General features: G+C 43.9%; 1 protein-coding gene across 2 annotated transcripts in view; it reads right to left on the bottom strand.

Annotated features, from left to right (window-relative positions):
* The window catches only part of CCNK (cyclin K), a 482638-nt gene that overhangs the window by 215267 nt on the left and 247037 nt on the right, over positions 1 to 20334 (bottom strand). Inside the window, exons 10-11 of one of the 2 annotated variants that reach the window (XM_086937756.1) lie at positions 16917 to 16950; positions 11878 to 11967 (exon numbers count right to left, since the gene is read on the bottom strand). In XM_086937756.1, the coding sequence (XP_086793882.1) occupies positions 11878 to 11967; positions 16917 to 16950 (124 nt within the window). The remainder of the gene's footprint in view (positions 1 to 11877; positions 11968 to 16916; positions 16951 to 20334) is intronic. The other variant, XM_086937757.1, reaches the window with a different exon arrangement.

The raw sequence follows: 20334 nt of genomic DNA, 5'->3' as shown, positions 1-20334 counted from the left end.
CGAACCCAATGGCGGAAAAAAACAATCTGGGGATGGAGCCGATGCCCATGCGCACTGTAGTCCAGGGGAGGAGCCACCCATCTCAGGATACTTCGAAGACTCTTCCAGGACAACAATGTGCGATCATCCGGACCCAACACTAGGTGGCGATCTAATGCAAAGATATGAATTTAGCAGCCCACATGCCTCGAACATAGGTACCGCAACATCACTAGCGGCGAGAACAACAACGGACGCAGAGCTGATCGACGCCACTGACCGGTGCACAGGAGTGCTGCTCATGAAAAATCTTCTGAATCCAGTCGGACACCGTGGGAAATTTTAAGATAAGGTATCTGTGGCTGTAAGTATGTACCAAAAGTGAAAGGGAAAAAAAACAGAATGGGAACTACAGGGGTGCTACACTTCTAGTAAGGTCTTGTGCATACCCTCCCAACACGCTTGTCTCCTATGTCAAATTTCTGTACTTTGAATGCACCTTTGACATAAGGAATGCAATATATTACAAGGATTTTTTCACATTAAAGGTGCATTAATGCCTTCATCTGATATCTTCAGTTTAACTGACTACCCCTCAGCAAATAGGCACTGGTGAGAAAACTAGGAAACACAGTTAGCAAATGTTAAGATAATTACTAAATCATGAAGCTAGAGAGCCTTTCTAGTAAATGTAAGATCTACCCAAGCACTCTACTGAAATATGGGATTTACTGAAATCCTTGTCCTCCGACGTAGGATTTCTAACAGAAACATGGCTTAAACCCTTTACTATTCCGGCTATTACGCTAGCACTCCCAGACAAGTATCTAATTTTGAATTTAAATAGAGATAGCAAAGTAGGTGGAGGTGTTGCTATTGTCTATAAATAATCTACGAAAATTACTATAACGGATACATTCTTGGATGGTACGATAGAGATTTGTTTTTTTAAGATTGCTATTACACCCCAGGATTGCTTTAGAGGTGCCTTAGTATATCGCCCCCCAGGGCCTTCTAAGGACTTCTCCTTAAAATTAATGGTAAGTATCGCTCCCCATGTCATCTCTTCTAAACAATTTCTTCAATTACAGGATTTTAACATGTACAGTGAAAGTAGTGAGAATGTGGACGAGGTCCACTTCTTGGCAGATATGGCCTACCTAGGGTTGGAAATGATTAATTCAGGGCCTATCCATGCTGCAGGCCATACTTTAGATCTTATTCTTTCCAATACACCACACATTAACTCCGACCGCCCCCCCCCCCCCCCCCCCCCGAACGACTAGTGAGAAGTACAGGCAAATAAAACTGATGAAAACAGAGGGGGAGAAGGGAGGGGGGTGTGCGAGCGGAGCAGCACGAGTCACAGCAATCTAAAAAAAAAAGCTGACAAGAAGGGCAGATTGGCAATTTGAGGATAGGTCCCAGAGGGAGGTAATTTTCAGGCAGCTCGTCTGGGTGCCTACACCTGCATCTGCAGTATTGTTGTGTTCTGTAGCATAGGAAGTCCTGCAACAAATAGATAGTCTAACTTCGCTTGCTGTCTGAAATTGTTGCAGGACCACAAAGTGCACCTGGCCCGGTCGATGCCCACTCTCGGCCAACTGGCAGGGGAACAAAGTGCAGTGTTCACTAAGCACAACACCATACTTTCAATTGGGTGAAAAAGGCATAGGATGGGGTCAGAAGTGCACAAAGTGTGCTTGAACGCAGTAGTTTTACAACTCAGTATTCCAAACGCACATGGTCTACCTCCCCCAGCGCACCTCAATATAACGCATCTGGCCATGTTGATGCCCATGTCAGGCGACTGGCAGAGAAACAATGGGTGATGCACCTACACCAGATTGTAGACTTTCCATGTAGGGTAGAAAAGGCGTGGGTTGGTGCAGAGAAGTGGCAGTGTGAGCACTTACCATTCCAGTCTGGATTGTTTGCCCGCCCAAAAAAGCTTACAAGGCGGGGATGGACATGTTGGAAGAAGTGCCTAGTGAGAAGTACAGGTGGTCACAGATGATTAGAGTATGGAAAAATGCTACTTACCAGTATGCATCGGTTCTTGGCATGTAGAGCTGCAGAGTAGTACACTGTGCATTAGATTGCCACCTGGTGTTGGGCTAGGATGATTGCAGGTTGTTGTCTTCTTGGAAGAAGTCTTTGCTAGTCCTGATAGGCGACTCCTCCCTTGGACAATACTGCACATGGGCATCGGCTCCATCGTCAGATTGTTTTTCGCCATGATGGGAAATGATGGAGTCAGTAGGAGTAAATAAAAAAAGGGTGTCCATGCGTATGCATCTAAGTAAGATGAGAACTGGAAAGGATACAAGTCCCGGGGAGGCGGGAGGGCGTGTACTACTCTGCAGCTCTACATGCCAAGAACAGATGCATACTGGTAAGTAGCATTTTCCATTCGAGGCATGGGAGCTGCATATAGTACACTGTGCATCGATTGTGCAGCAGTATCCCCTTTAGTGGTGGTCACCTGTATCCGTTGCAGTAATTTGAAAGAGAGTTCTAAGGACAGCTTGGCCTACCGCAGCTTGGCTTGCACATCAACACAATAGTGTTTAGTGAAGGTGTGTGGTGTAGACCATGTTGCTGCCTTACAAATGTCCTCTAGTGGTATATTTCCTAAGAAAGCCATAGAGGCTCCTTTTTTGCAAGTGGAGTGCGCTCTAGGAGGAACTGTTAGTGTATGTTTATCTTTTATATAGCATATTTGTATATACTTTACAATCCACCGTGCAATCCCGCCTTTGGAGATGGGGTTGCCCTTGTGTGGAGGAGAGAAAGCGACAAACAGTTGTTTAGTTTTCCGAAATGATTTAGTCCGGTCGGTGTAGTAGAGTAGAACTCTTAACATCTAGGGTATGTAAAGCCCTTTCTGCTCCACTTTGTTGGGATGTATTTGAAAAAATGGTTCTTGTATAGTGAAAGCTTGTATTTCACTTACTCTTCTGAGAGAGGTGATAGCAACAAGGAAAGCAGTTTTCCGTGTTAGGAATTGCAGCTCGCATCAATGTAGGGGCTCGAAAGGGGGTCCCATAAGTCTGGTAAGGACAAGATTTAGGTTCCACACAGGAGAAGGAGGCAACCTGGGTGGGATTATCCTTTTTAAGCCTTCCATTAACGCTTTAATCGCGGGAACTCTGAAGAGAGACAGATGTTGCCTGTTCTGTAAATAAGCTGCAATTGCTGCAAGGTGCAGACATATGGAGGAATATGCCAAATTAGATCTTTGTAGATGTAGAAGGTAACAAAGGATATTCTGGATGGAAGCATCCAGGGGGTCAATTTGATTATTTGTGCAATAAATTGCGAATCTCTTCCATTTAGCAGCATAACACGCTCTGGTAGTGGGTTTCCTGGCTTCTTTAATAATGGCCATACAGTCTGGTGGTAGGTTTAAGTAACTAAACTCTAGGACTTCAGGAGCCAGTCTTCTCAGATGTGCTGCTACGACTGCTAGGCACTTCGTGAATACTCTTGGTGCCGTTGTCCCTCCAAATGGAAGGACTGAACTGATAGTGTTGCCCTTCCAGTACAAACCGCAGGTATTTCCTGTGAGCAGGATGTATAGGGATGTTAAAATAGGCGTCTTTCAGATCTAGTGTAGCAAGGAAGTCTAACTGTTGCAGCAGTGGAAGCACATGTTGCAGAGTGATCATATGAAAATGATCTGATTGTATGTAATGGTTGAGGGGCCTGAGGTCTAGAATTGGTCTCAAGGTCCCGTCTTTTTGGGGAATTAAAATGTACAACGAGTAAACCCCCGTCTCTTGTTCCTGTAAAGGAACTACCTGAATCGCACCCTTCTGCAGAAGGGATAGAACCTCCTGCCGGAGCAGATGTAGATGATCGGTAGACATTGGACGCTGTCTGGGAGGGATAGGTGGAGGGGTTGCTGTAAGTTCTAGGCAGTAGCCATGTTGGATAATATTGTCTTACCCACTTGTTTGTTGTAATGGAGTTCGAGACAGGCAGGAACTGTGTTAGTCTGCCCCCTACAGGAGTGGAATGCTGCGGGGGGAGCGCAGGGAAGTCATAGCTTAGGGGGGGAAGAGGCTTGAGTGTTATTACCTTTGCCTCTGCCCTTGGTAGTATTGCCTCTGTATCCTCCTCTGTAGTAACTCTTGTTAGAGGAGGTTTGTGTCTTGAAAGACGTGTTAGTGTCTGTTCCAGTTTTTTTGGAGCGGCCCCAGTAAAAGGAGCGACGAAAGGAGCCTCGAGCTGGGGTAGACTGTAAGACCCCCATAGACTTGGCAGTGTATGTGTCTTTTTTCATCTTTTCGAGGGTAGTGTCTACCTCCGGACCAAATAACTGGTTTTGGTTAAAAGGCTGGTTCAAAATGGTGGTTTGGACTTCCTGTTTGAACCCAAAAATGCGTAGCCACGCATTTCTCCTAATGACGACACTGGTATTAATAGCTCTAGATCAGAGGTATTCAAACTTTTCCAGGTTGAGCCCCCCCCAGCTGAATTCCCCCAGATGTTGGGCCCCCCCACCAGCCGACCGAAACCTCGGGAATCCGGCACACCACATGATCGACTGCAACGCGCACACCACGGGCCATATCCGGCAAACAATGCTCAACACAACAAGAGTGCCTAGCAAACTGCAGGCCAGTGAGTGGGTGTGGCGAAATGACAGAGGCGTACCACACAGCTCAAAACACAATCCTCCAAGGCAAAGGAAGTCATCACAACCCTCCCCATCCATCATGTACACCTTGTCATCCACCAACTCACCCACCATTCATTCCTTCCCTCCATCTGTGCCCCATCCACATCCAAACCCCTTCAACCACTTGCAAACCCATCCACCATCCATCCCTCCATCCATCATCTCACCCATCCATCCCTCCATCCACCCCCTCACCCATCCATCCATCCATCCATCCCTTCACCCATTCCATCCCCTCACCAATCCATCCACTCTTCCACCCATCCATCCATCCACCCAGTCATCCATCCATCCAACCACTCACCCCTTTACCCAAGCTATCCTCCCACTCATCCATCCACTCCTCCATTCATCCATCCACTCCTCCATTCATCCATCCACTCCTCCACCCATTCCTCCACCCATCCATCCACTCCTCCACCCATCCATCCACTCCTCCACCCATCCATCCACTCCTCCACCCATCCATCCACTCCTCCACCCATCCAACCACCTACCCTCTCACCCATACAGCCATCCCCCCACCCACTCATCCATCCACCCAGTCACTCATCCGTCCACACACTCAACCACCCACTCATCCATTCCTCCCGCTCTCCACCCTCCCCCCACTCATGCATGCACTCTCTGACCCATCCATCTCCATGCTCGTCTCCTCACCCATGCACACGCCTGCCCATCCACTCTGCCAATTATTCATCCATGTCCTCACTCATCCATCCTCCCCCTCTCTCCATTCCCCTCACCCAGCCACCCATCCCTCCATCGACCCTTCACCCATCCACCCACTCATCCATCTACTCATCCACCCATCCATTGACCTCTCACCCACCCCTTCACTCCTCCATCCATCCACCCCTTCACCCATCAATACATCCATCCATCACCTCTCTCATCCATCCACCCACCCACCGACTCGTCCACCATCCACCCCCCCATCGATCCATCCACCATTTCACTGATCCATCCATCCCTCCACCCATCCATCTACCCTTCCAACCATACACACATCCATCCACTCCCATCCATCCCTCCACTCATACATCTATCCTCTCTCCCACCATCCACTCACCCCTTCCCCATCCATCCATCCCCTCACTCATCCATCCACCCCTCCACCCATACATCCACCATGTCACCCATACATCCACCATGTCACCCACACATCCACCATGTCACCCACACATCCACCATGTCACCCATCACTCCACCCATACATCTATTCACCCACATGGCAACATAACGGACGTCTGGTGGCCGGCAACACCAGACATCCCTCACACATTTGATGATTCAAATTCGAATCTGCAGACCAACATCCCTGAACACAGACACTTCGGTGCCCCACACAAAGATCCTCATGAGTTGATGACCGCAGACCAGAGCCCACCGTCCCGATTCATGGCCCAAATCCGGATTGCAACCTCTCCCTCCCTTCCCAAAATAACTGAAGGACTCCCGCATCCCCCCCCCTCACTCCCACCCCCCTGAGGATGGAGCCGATGCCCATGCGCAGTATTGTCCAAGGGAGGAGTCCCCTATCGGGACTAGCAAAGACTTCTTCCAAGAAGACAACAACCTGCAATCATCCGAGCCCAACACCAGGTGGCGATCTAATGCACAGTGTACTATCTGCAGCTCTCATGCCTCGAACATACATTCTCAATAATTTGACAAGAGACTGGTAGCGAGACCAGTACAGGAAGGCCTGTCCAAACAAGTTATTTACAACATTTATTACACTTTTTTTGTAAACTGCAATATCAGGCAAGGGGAATGGGATGTGATACAGGCCCTAAGTAGAGGGGTAGAGCGTCGACGTTTTGACTCGGCTTGTGCTTCGAGGTTGACTTGTACCTCCGCTGCGAGTCTTCCTCAGGACGAAGGGGGGACAGGGGGCAACCAAATCCTGGGGCGCTCAGGCATTCCAGGTAATGCACTGGAGCTGGAGTACCTTGGTATCTAATTAATTTTGATCCATTTTTGAGAATATGAAATTAAATATAACAGTGGGAAGTGCAAGCGGAGCAGCACGAGTCATAGCAATCTAAAAAAAAAAAATAATAATAATTCTTGCAAGAAGGGCGGGGGAGAAAGGAGGGGGTAGTGCAAGCAGAGGTGACAAGATGGGCGGGTGGAGAAGGGCAGTGTACATCTGCATTTTAAATCACCTTTTGATCTACCTAGGGTGATTCTATGGTTTCATGAGGCCATCTGACTAGGTCATGTGCTTATATTGACAACTTAAATCATGTAAACCTGCACTTTGAAACAGCCATGTGACTATGATTTTATGAGTTCCACTGAAAAAGTTGTGTGCCATGTTGGCACTACTTTTTAGCCTGTACATTTGCACTTTAAAACACATTTTTAACTTTCCTGGGGTCTATACTCATGCAATAGCACAATTGCTTAGGGTTCTCTTTTCTTGGTTTGCTTTAGTAACTATGATTATTGTTTTCTCTTCTCTTGCTAGAATTTTAATTAATTGCCGCAAATAAAGTTTACTTACATACATAATTAAGAAATTACATAGCTGCTCAATTTTGAGCTCTTAGCCCTCTGCAAACAAAATAAATAAATAACACCATTAACCAGTGCAATTCAAAGCAGAAGAACCAAATTAACTAGGCAGCCATGTGGCTGTTTTATTGTTTCATTTTTTTATGACGCCAAGGGCCCAGGATCTCCCCAACAATAACGTTTTTCGAAAAATATTACAAAACAAAAACGAGCATTGACAATGCAAAAAGACTGTCAACTTACACCAGATCTAGGGGCTTTGCCAGTGCTTGCTGTCAAAATTGTTATGGCAATCTAAGAGATTCAATTTGATCCGAGTTAATCATTAGTTTCTCATTAACTACTAGTGATTAAAACAAGACGGTCGTTAAAGAGGGCGAGGCTGTGCCGCTTGCATCGTAGGAATTGTATATATGCCACTCACGGTAATTTGTCCTTAAATGATTGCGGTTTTAACTTTATCCTAAGTTTCACCAGTTCAGATAACTTCAGTGGAGAATTTAAAGCATCCGTGGCAGTTTTATCTCAATCTTCCTATTCGTTGCAACCGACTGCTGACCGGTCCGGAATGATATGAAATACCCGGACTTCACCATTCACGTAAAGCCTGGAAACAAATCCAGTTTGCTGCGCATGCGTACCCTTCACCGACCTCCCACAGGTGGAACGCAGTCCTGATACACAGCTGTGGTTGATCTCACGCAGCAAGTGCGCACATTGACTGGCAGTTTACAAGCGCCTCTGACACAATGGCCTCCCCATGGGGCGCTGATAACATGGAGTGCAAATGTGACACACATTTCCAGCTCCCCCTAGACTTTCATTCAGCGCGTATTACGTAAAACTAGGTGTACAAATATAGTGCAATAAATACCAGAGTATAGATAAATGCATACATTACGAAATGGTACCTTTACGCTCGAGTCTCGAGGGGATGCATGTAAATGTCCAGATGGTAGTGAACTACATACTGGCAAACATGTCAATGTAAACACTTGCCATGCACAAGTCGAATGATACACGATTTGTCCCACTGTGTTCGCGCTTTTAAAACTTTTTTTTTTTAAAGAATAGTTTCTGCTACTTTTGTTATTTTCATCCGGCCAATCTGAGTTACCTATGTTAGGTGTAGGACTGCACAGAGTCCATTCTGAATCCACGATTCACACACATGGAGCCCAAAAGCGTTTATCTTCCGACTTCTCCCAAGGAATAACATGTTTTTTTTAAGTATCTGGACGGTTTATTTTAAAGACATCCAGGATGTTGTGACCCTAAACTAACGGCCTGTAGTGGATTCGAAAGTATTGAGACTTAATGAGCCTTTTTTAGTCATTATTCAATCAACCCTCGCCTCCTCTGAGAAGTCTGTAAACCACCCTCATCAGAGAGAGCCGTCTCAGAATTGGGATTAGGGGGGGGGGGGGGGGGGGGGGGGGTAAGAGTGCCAGAGGAGCAGCATGAGTCACAGCAATCTAAAAAAATAAAAAAGCTGACGAGAAGGGTGGGGGGAGGAAGGAGGGGGGAGTGAGGGGCTAGTGCAAGCAGAGCAAAACTTAATGAGATAAGAAAGGCAGATGATAGCTGCGCGCATTTTCACGTGCACATGCATGCAGGGGCTAGTGCAAGCAGAGCAAGGCTTAATGAGATAAGAAAGGCAGATGGCAGCTGCGCGCATTTTCACGCGCACATGCATGCAAGCTTTAGGCCAGGAAAAGCTTGTAGGTAGCACTTTGAAAAGCCCCTTACTAAAAGTCGAGCAAGCAGCCAGCGCATGTGCTGCTCTAGACTCGACCTAAAAAATTGGAAATAAATTGGGTAAAAAAATAAAAGGCAGAGAAAGTAACATTTAAATCCTTCTATTATAAAAATAAAATAACATGGAAGGGATATAACTCCGCGCAATTAATCCAATCGGTCAATTCCACTAAGGAACTCTATAGGATTCTTAAATAGTTTACGTCTCCTAACGCCTGCGCCAGACCTTTCCCTGTCTCTCAAGTTAGATGTGACAACAGCTCAAATTGTTTTGAAGACAAAATTGGCAAAATCTATAACAAATTTCCTAGGGACTACAGTACTTCAGATACCTCAATCTCATTTTTTACAGATCCCAGAAAGAAAGACGGCCTCTTAGCAAGCTTTCCACCCCTGCAGGTTTCTCAAGTTGAAGAGATGATAAAAACGTCTAAGTCAGGTTCCCCTATTGACATTATGCCAGCCAGAGTGTTCGCCCTATTAGCCAAGCATTTCACCCCTTCAATCTGCACCTAATTAACCCACTCCCTGAGCGAGGGGAAGTGCCCCATGTAATGAAAGCCGCTCAAGTTCTTACGATTTCTTAAAAGGTCAATGCTCCTTCTACAGAGCTATCTACGTATCACCCAATTTCACTCCTTCCGCTCATGTGCAAACTTCTTGAAGGATATATCAACTCGAAGCTCATGGAACATATTGAATCCCAAGTATGTCTTGACTCCTCACAGTCTGTTTTTAGACCGAAATACTCTACCAAATCTATCCTTGTAGGTGTCACAGACTTTATTAAACTTCCTCTAGATAATAACAAGCCAGTATCATTAGTGCTGCTGGACTTGTCAGCAGCCTTCGATACTGTAGCCCATCATAAGCTACGGCTATGACTCATTGAAATTGGTATGATGGGGCCAGCCCTTTCAATGGCTCTCAAGCTTCTTAGAGTAGCGCACACAGACAGTTAATTTGGGTCCCTTCCACTCCTGAACCAGAGCTCTTACAAAGGGGGTACCGCAGGGCTCGTGCGTCAGTCTCACATTATTTAATAGATTAGTGGCCCCCCCTTGCAAATATCATCAGAGAGCATGGTTTTGTTCCCTTTTCGTATGCAGACTATACACTACTTTTGTTTAATAATCATTCTGTGGCTACAAAACCGCTCTTTGCGGTTGGCATGTGAGCCATTTCTGACTGGATGATGTAGAATTTTCTCCAGTTGAATGCCGATAAAACTGAAGATCTTCTGTTCAGCAAAGCACAAATTGTGTGGTCTCCGATTGGTGGCCATCAGAATTAGGCCCAGCTCTCACCCCTACAACCAAGGCAAAATACCTAGGCGTTTATCTGGACCACTTCTTATCTATGAAAGATCAAGTTGCAACCATGTCAGGCACCTGCTTTTTAATGCTGACGCTTCTACGGAGAGTGATCCATTTTCTCCCCCTATCAGTACACAAGACCCTGATCCAAGCTCAGGTAGTCAGTCAACTAGACTACTGCAATGCACTTTTGGCAGCTGCAAACTACACTGTGCTAAATAGGTTGCAAAATGGTCCAGAACACAGAAGCACACCTGGCCCTCAATATGCCTCCTAGAACAGCATCTCTAACACTATTGAGACGCCTCCATTGACTATCAATTCGTAGAAGAATAAAGTTTAAAATCTGCTGCTTGGTCCATAAAACAATCAATGATAGGGGCCCTAGGTATCTGTTGGAAAAACGAGTTCATTATCTACCAAGCAGATCCCTGCGCTCTAGAAAGAAGGCTCTGCTTGTCGTTCCACGGTTTAACAAAGTACGTGCAGGTGGCAAAACCTTTGCCTACTTGGCACCGCAATACTGGAACTCGCTTCCCGTGCCCCTATGCAAGTGCCTGAATTTTCTCTAGTTCAGGAAACTACTGAAAACAGAACTATTTAGCAACTGATTGCCTGCTCTGACCTCTCTTCCTCAGCTGATTGAGCACACATGGCTCAAACCATAAATTACTGAAAATGTGCCCCCTCTATGGCACGCATGCACACAGATCAACCCACATGCACCTCTTAGCCATACTAAAAGAAGTTCAACTTTAAGGTAACTTCTGGCACCCTCACAACATGGTCCTAGCGATCTAGCTGGATAAGCTTTGCCACCTCAAAGGGACAGATCAAATTACACTCTTCACGCCCTTCATCAAAGGTACACATTCAAAAGCACCTTTATGCACAATTCACACCAAGCTACGCAGCTAATGGAGATTTTGTCACCTCAATGGTATATATAATAAGGATCCTGTAGAAGTTACTCAAGTGACAAATACATGCTAAATAGCATCAAAGCCACATAAATATCACCACCACATGAGGCCAAACAATGGACAACTGTACAGCCGAGCAGAACAAATATATATATAAACAAACATCTATTCACTGTCATATATACAGGATCTAAGTGGTCAATTTCAATATAATCTATCTATAAACAATACACTGATCTACACAACCATTGCTAGGTGCCATCCAATATCACACACCCCTAAACCTGTAGAAAAACCTAACTAAATTTCAACAGATCACCTTAACTGGTCAAAGCAATTCCAAAACCGTTAAAAGGTAACCAGATCACAAACATGGTTTAAGACCATGCAAATGGCAGAATGACCTATACAAATGTACATAACCCAACATAACATCCCATTAGCAAGTTTGTTTCTTCACTAACAATCGCTAGTCAATCAGTCTAAATTGATTTATCAATGGAAGGCACTTAGAAAATCCGCGTCTCATCAGCACTGAACGATGAGCATATACATTTTTATAGGTCGGTACTTGCTTCAAACTGTTTTTTCAAACTGACGGTGCACATTAGAGTGGAGAGAAAATATACTTGAGAAGTAAAAACTTATTCAATCATGACAATATTTGGGCTCATCACAATAATATGCTCACTCCCTTCGATGGCAGGTGCAGGAAGGGGCAGGGTCACTTCAGCATGCATGGTGTTGTCTGCACATTTTCTTTTTCTTTTTTCTTTTTTTACTGCATCGGGGAAGAGACGCAAGAGGTTACCCTCTGTATGCTGCACAGACTGAAGCGAATAAAAAGTCAAACAAGCCAGCACAATATATGTGCTATTTAGAACCTAGCAGTGGAGCAGAGGACTGAAGTGTCGTACACATTCATAGGTCACTCCTCCGCAAAACGCACAACATAGTTTCAGTCAAGGTTGTTTGGGGTAATAGAATAATTGCAATCCTTACATCACAGCTTGCGGGTTTTCAAAATCTGCTTCACTGAAATATTAAGATAAGAGGCCTTACTTGCAATTTTATATTTAAACTGGGTAACAATGACTTCTACAGCCATAGCTGAACTTTTTGTGTTTGAAAAGTCATCAGCAATATTTAGCAAAGGTAAACTCCTTTACGCTTCAAAAAACTATTCAGTGCACGAAATATCTCAGCTGAAGGTTCTTGGTCATTATTTCATAAATGAAATAGCAGTTAATTCATCAAAGTTGTAACTAGTGAATGAAAATTGCTTTTTTTCTACCAGTTATTTATCAATAATATAAACCCATAAACGCTGAATAGCCCAACCTAAAAGCTGGTTTGCAGAACACCTTTATTAAAGAGTAGACATCTCTGCAAATACAGTAAACATGAAAAGCCTATATAAAGGCAACATTTAAATTTACATTTTTAATAATTTCAAAGACAACACGCACAGGATTAAACAAACCCAATTATAAAACTATAATGGTACAACAGCACACACAAACCTTGCTGTCCAAAAACAGTTGAAGACATCATAGAAAGTAAGGTCAAGAATAATTGCCCCAATCATTTTCAAATTTACAAAAGTGAAAAAAGTATTTTTGTTTTGATGGGTGAGCTCAAAGAATACAAAGATTTTCTGTGAATTACGTGCATCAGAATACTAAAAAAAGTAGTCATACATAGGCAAATAAGTGTTATATTGAATCTTTAAGTAATTGCCTAATTGGCCTTAGGGATTGAACAAAGCCTGTTCTTATTAAATGTGGTTTGACTTCCCATTACAATCCTTTAACGAGGACAAAGCCCCAACAGATTCCTTTCGGCACCTTTTTTCAAGGAAAAAGATAGACGGCAACGCTGAAAAAAACGGAGGCCCAAGGAATATAGCTAACCTAAAATTGCAAACCGTCATGGTCCACCGTCACCATCCATTATTTGCTTTGAGGTGGCTTAGTTTGTTAACTGAATCAAGAAATCGAAAGTTAGAAAGATTACATTGCCTCAATATATATTGTGCTTTATATTCTAAGTAATATATGCAATGTTATTAATACCATAATTAATCAATCGGAGACACTTGCCAGAACAGCAAGACATGGCCTGAGTCATAAAGTCTTGCCTCACCTACTTATGAGATCTTCCAACCTTTCTAGGAATTTGGTGGCTATAGGAGTCTATCCCAAAAATATGCTGCCATTAAAGAGGGTCAGTGAGATGCGAAAAAAAAAACCAAAAAACAAAAAATAGTCCATGCAGATTAGGAAAGATGTTTATAGATGTTTATAGTTCAGACTGCCAATATTCGCTAGAGTCCAAAGGCATATTACAACCTATGAACCGTAGAAAATAAACGTAATGCATAGCCAGAATGTATACTATGCTTTATCTATAGTTATCAGAATTACGCTTTAATGGGTGTTGCACTACTTCATACAACACACTTTGGTTGTCCTCAGAATGAGCTTGCAGGCTTGAATTCAATTTCTCAAGACACTTTTTTACCATATGTTTTCTTGACCAAACGCGGTAAAACTTTTGTCAACAAGCACATTGCATTTAAGCTGCAAAGCACCTGTAATGTTGAATTAAGTAGGCTGCACAAGAACAGTACAGTCCACGATCATCCCTAATGGGCATGACAGGAGCAGATCAGTCATTGAAGATACCTGCACATATAGGCCAGCCCTCAGCAACAAGCACACACAGGCAGGTTTGGTCGTCTGTCAAAAGGAAGAGTGCGGAATCTGCATTGAGCCGACATGGAGGCTGAAAAGTTAGTGCCCTTGCACTCACAGCTCCTGTACACCCAGCCCGCACTGGAGAATGTCTTCAAGGTCTTCATGAGTTCGGACCCAGAATGCTGAAACATCCTCTGCAGCCTGTTGCACGAGTCCTGTACGGTCATCTTGCGCAGCAAGGACGTCTACGGCTACTCGTTGTGCCAAGCCAATGTGCATAAGGCCAGACAAGCCGCCCACCACACTACGAAGGCTGGTCCCACAGGGCGGACTCACGTTACCACCAAGAGGAAACATGGCTACTGCAAGAGGGCATCGAGAAACCATTGCAATGTCGGATGCCGAGCGGGCAGTAAGAGCAGTGGAAACAAGTAGCACCAGCAGCGGTGGCAACTGCAGTAGGGTCATAGCAGGCCCCTCGTAATCCCGCTGTCATCTGCCAGGAAGAGATCTGGAAGGCAGCCACTTCATGCCTGCCCTCTAGCTTCACCGGCATACGTCTGCGGGACGTGACACACAAGGCCAGACTGGTGGCTGCACGTCCTGCAAGTCAGCGATGCCAGCCCGGATGGCCCAGCTGTCCTACGGTCTTCCTGGTGCAAGCTGATCATTGCTCCACACTCTGGGAATGTGCATGTGAATGGAAGCTGTTGGACACAATTTTCTTTTCTACAGCTGGACCCATCATAACTTAATATCTAATGTAATGTGTTACTATTTATATAGGAGAGGGTGTGGGCGAAGTCTGATTGAATGCCATGCTGGATACCTCATTTTTCGTTCTGTCTGGCTACAGAATCCCTGCTCTGTGCTAGTTTTTGTAACGTTTACACAGGTCCCTGGTTTCCTTCCTGGATCTTAGGAGGGTCCCTTTTACACTTACGAAGATGTTGCCCACACCTTTCAGGGGCCACATCACATGGAAGGGGTTGATAGAGCCCAGACTGGAGGAGCCCAATCAAGGCTCGCAGGAATACAGAGACTTTGATGCTATGTACTGGTGTTGAACTAAAATGGGCCACAGTCTACTTCATGATGCTCTCTCCAACGTGGAATTGGGCTGCAAGTGCCTTAAAGCACTGCAAGGTCCAGAATCTTGAGTTATTGCCAGTATTTTTATGCAGCTTTGTCTACAATATTTTTATGCAGATTTGATATCAAAACACACTTGTTAACTGAACTATGCACGCAGCGCTTCTTCAATGTAACGGCATAGCAGTATTTTCTTTTCTGTAACAAAAAAAAAACAAAAAACTTGGTGACCTGAGGTTACACTGGAGAGGAGTGCCTGTAGGACTATAACAAAATTGGTACAGAGATGTGGAGTTTTAAAATCAAATCCAGTTTAAAGCATTACCTCAAGTGTTAATGCTACAATGTATTACACAGTATGTTAAAACCCAATGCTGGGGTTTCCGGCCTCTATACCTTTGATGTGAACAATGCTGTTTTTGATACACATTTATCCCCAGTGCCACATTTGAGGTGCCTTGAATCCAGCTAAGTTGACACATTTTGACTATTAAGTAAAACTTATTTCTAAATTCTTTGGGGGAGTTTATGTGCCCGACTTATCAGATATTTGAAGCTTCATTTTTGATCTATGTGAATTAAGTAGTTGTAGAAAGTAAGAATGCATATGCAACTTTGGTTTATTTGAACTTATTTAAATGCAAATAAATGTACTTGAACATCAATTAAGAAAAGCTTGCTTTCCAAAAATAAGATCACTGCCTCCAAAGCCAAAGGAACAGGAATTTTAATCCTGGTCTCTTGTAGATATAAAGGACAAACTGCTCGCCAACAGACACTCTCAAAGTCAATGACACTGTTTCACGATCGAAGATCGACCATTTAAACTCATGGAGACTTCTTGAAGTCATGGATGAAAGAGCCAACATCATGGAGACTCACTCAACATCAAAGGTGAACACAATGTTCAAGCTCAGTGTTTTAGGGGTTTATCTTCAATATCAAAGATCACTTCGATATTAAAAGCATCTGGAAACTGCATCTCATCATAAGGCAAACAATGTATATTATCTAGGTCAGCCTAAAGGCATCATGGGTTCCCTAAACATATGGAAAGGTTTCTTTAAAAATCTGACAGGCCTGCAATGGTGTGAGGAGATGGGCCAGTCATTTAGTAAATTGGTCCAAAGAACACTTAAAACCTATACCACCACCCAGCAGTTACTTTATCGCAGTTTTTATATCTAAGAAACTTGAAAAACTCCTTTCTAAACTTAGAAACTGCACAAAGTGAAGTAATATGGAGGACTGCTTAAGAATCTAATCTCCACAGTGAATTTCTCCTCTGGAAGAATCATGTAAATTCGTGGTTTCATGGTCACAAAGAAAAAAAAAAGAAATTAAAATTTACCTGAAAATGGATTCATAGATCAAATGTTAAAAGGAGTTAAATTAACTTTCAAATCTCTAAAACAAGTAAGGAATGGGCAGAGCCCTATGCCCCGATGCTTTTTCACTTTAAAAAAAAAAAAAGAAGAGTTTAACTTTTACTATGAAGCATGGTGGGACTAAGGAAGCCTAGAGCTAGCCATACAATGGAAACTGTAGGTGTTGTTTCTTAGCTCGGCTACATGCATAGGACAAGATTTTCCTTTAACTTTTCAATTTTTAAAAGAGGAAAAGGAAAATGTTTTTTGGACAGCAATGATTTTGTTTACCTTTCTTTATTCTTTAATTGTATATGCATTTGGTTTTTGACAGGTCAGGATGCGTTTCTATTGTTTGCTGTAACTAGAGTCCTTTTAAAAGGTGTTCTGGGATTCCTTATTATGTGTGTGGGACTTTTCAGTATTTATGAATTCAAAGATGGGCCCTTGATAGAGAACAAATGACCATGTGCATTAATGAATAGATCGTTGAGAACTAAAACTGTATTGCATTCATCCGTCACCAGTACATGTTTCCTGCCAAACAATCTTGAAAAAAGACTATAACTCACCACATGCTTTGCTTTCTTCTTTTGGAGACGTAATCTGAAAAATCAAACGCATTTTTAAAAAACTGATTACATGCAATACACACATTTTTTAAAAGTGCAAGGGAACCATTTAACCTTGCTCTCAGATTCAAATATAGGGGTGAACAATCCAACAATCTGTACAATCAAAAATTTGAAATAAATTCTCAGTTGATATATCAAGTGTACATACATTTTTGCATTAGGTATGTGTCCAAAATATTTATTGCTTTCTAGAGATTTGAGAACACTTACTCATTTCTGCAAGAACTTCATACTATGATATCATTATCAATTTGATTTTCATGCTAATCATGACTTTCCTTACAGGAACAAATTTTGTGTCTTTCTGGATACATGTCCACAAATTTAGTAATACAACAGCAAAATATAGAAAGCCTTAAAAACCTTGAGGAAGAGACTGCTGAACTATTCTTCCCAAAAATGTACAAGCAGTGGCCAAGCCCATAGGTTTGGTGTTAGCTACCAGTCTCTTGGCTTTGTAAATGCTAGTTTTGTGGTGGTTTTTTGCAACGATTTATTGTTGTAGAACACTCATCAATCATCCAAAAGAGAAAAAATGGTTCCCAAGAGACAATATTTTTGGTTGTCACCAACCAGACATTGTCACAGATGTACCCGGCACTTAATGAATGAATGAATGAATTACGGACTTGTACCGCGCACAGCTACCCGAAGGCATCCCGGCGCCTTTTCGCTCACTCATTCAATAGATTAGGCAAACAGGTGAGTTTTTACCAGCCTCCTGAATTTTTGGTGGTTGGATTCCAACCTGATGGAGTCAGGAAGGTTGTTCCAGAGGTTGGTCGCTTGAAGGGAGAAGCGTCTCCCACCCGTACGTACTCTCCTTGTTTTTGGGACCACTAACAGATTTTTATTGCTAGATCTGAGGGTCCGTGAAGGGAGGTAGGTGGAGAACATGGCTTGAATTAGTCCAGGGCCAGTCTTATAGAATGCTTTGTGTACAGTGATCAAAGCCTTGAACTCTACCCTCCTTTGCACGGGTAGCCAATGTAAATGGCGCAACCCAGGTCTGGCGGATGTTCTCCGTGGGATGTCCAGCAATAGACGTGCAGCACAATTTTGCAGTCTGAAGGGTTTTCAAGGTACTTTACGGGGCTCCCAAGTAGAGAGCGTTAGCGTAATCAAGCCGTGATAATATCAAGGCTTGTACCAGAATCCTCCTGGAATAGAATGGGAGGAGTTGGATGACTTTTTTGAGTTGTCTCAGCAAGGCAAAGCAGGTCCCAGCTACCTTGCGAACCTGTACTCCGAGGTTAAGAGCGGGGTCGAGCCAAACCCCAAGGCTCTTAATTTGGTTTCTTAGCGGGGGAGGCTGACCAAGGCATAATGGCCACCAATCATCGATATTAGACGGGGCTTGTGTCCCAGAAGCATCACCTCCGTTTTGGCACCATTCAATTTTAAGAAGGAACTGTCCATCCAAGCATGAATGTTTTCCAGACAAGAGGAGAGGTTATTATAGGGGGCGTTCTTAAATGATAGCGAGATGATCAATTGTGTGTCATCTGCATATGTCACCAGTTGTACTCCCCAGGGCAGAACCACCTCAGCCAAAGGCCTCATATAGATATTAAAAAGGGTGGGGCTGAGGGAAGAGCCCTGAGGAACAGCACACCGGAGACACATTTGAGGGAGGACACTTTGTCCTCAAAGACTGCAAAGGTCCTTTCCATTAGGAAGGAACGAAGCCAGTTAAGTACCTGGCCCCCAACCCCTACTTCTCTTAGCCTCTGGAGCAAGATGTTATAATTCACGGTATCAAAAGCCGCGCTGAGGTTTAAGAGAAGTATTGCGGCGTTACCTCCGTTGTCGAGGATTTTCCTAGTTTCCTCTACTACCGTGATGAGGGCGGTTTCTGTACCCTGGAGGCTACGAAAGCCAGTTTGCGTGGAATGAAGAGCATTCCTTTCCTCCAAGAAGGTCGAGAGCTGGGAGTTCACATATTTTTCAGCTAGTTTGCCGACACATGGTAGAAGAGATATCGGCCGGTAGTTTGCCCAATCCTCAGGATTGAGATTCGGGTTTTTTTCAAGAGTGCCTTTACTCTGGCTTGTTTCCACGCAGGGGGCACCATACCAGATTTCAATGAGGAATTTATCACCTCCTGAACCAGTGGGGTAACGGTCTCTGAAACCAGATGAAGGAACAGAGGGGGTGCAGGGTCAAGAGGAGAACCCGATTTTAAATTTTTAAGCAGTGCCTGAGTGGTCGGGCCATCTATAGGAGGGAAATCCTTAAGCTCTGCCATGTCTTCTGTCGGCCCAACGCAAAATTCCGGAGGGGAATGAGGGAAAGAGGAGTAGATATTTATAACTTTTTGGGAGAAAAAGGTGGCAAGCTCATTGCAGCGTAATTGTGCTTTACTGGTATCTACTAGAGAGGCAGGTGGTGTAATCAGTGATTTAAAGATTTTAAAAATTTCGCGGGGAGCATTGGCTGAGGTGTTAATTTTTTCCTGGAAATAGTTGGCTTGGTTAGTTTTAATTTCATGTTTATATCTCTTCAATGCTAACTTATAGCTCTCCTTACTAGCAACAGTGAAGCTTTTCCTCCATTTCCTTTTCTCTTGTTTACAGCACCGCTTAAGTGCTCTAAGTTCTTTGGTGTACCATGGTTTTTTTTTCTCTCCTAGTTTGTGAGAGAGTTGCGACTTGGGGAGGGTCAAGTCTAGAGAATTTTCGACCCACTGATTGGTTCTGTGGGGGTCGTTCTTTAGACTAGGTAAGGATTCCCTAAGGTTGGAATTCCAGCTGTCCACCGGGAGCTTGGACCAAACTCGAGTTATCCTCTTAGAGGCAACTGCAGGTTTGTCCTTTCCCATCAAGGACAGACTGAAACATAGCAGTTTATGGTCTGACCAAGGGATACTGATTGAGTCGGTGAACTTCAAATTTCCTAGATTAGTGTAGCAATGATCCAGGGTATTTCCAGCTTTATGCGTGGGCCCTACGACTAGTTGAGTTAGCTGGAGTGCTTCCAAACTGGAAGTTAGTTTGAGACAGGCGGGGGAATCGGGCTCATCAAGATGTATATTGAAATCACCTAGGATTGTGAAGTTGGAGGAAGTGCATGCAAGGGTGATTGCGTTAGTAAACAGCTCCTCACAAAATGGCCCATATGTGCCTGGGAATCTATACTAGCAGTCCTGATAGGGTGCATGTGGAAGAGAGTGCAATGGTGAACATAAAACTTTCAGCTCCAGAGATGTTCACTTTCTCAATTCTGCCTGTCATTTCTTCTCTTAGAATAATGCTGATGCCTCCACCTCTCGTACCAATCCGGTTTTGCCTTAGGATAGTATAGCCAGGGGGGAGTGCACGGACAATATCAGGGTCGGAACTCTCGGTGGTCCAGG

The sequence above is a fragment of the Lissotriton vulgaris genome, chromosome 9 (genome assembly GCF_964263255.1).
Source record: "Lissotriton vulgaris chromosome 9, aLisVul1.2, whole genome shotgun sequence".
NCBI lineage: Eukaryota > Metazoa > Chordata > Amphibia > Caudata > Salamandridae > Lissotriton > Lissotriton vulgaris.
Note: the sequence above shows the minus strand (reverse complement) of the source record. Positions and strands in the feature narration are given on the sequence as shown.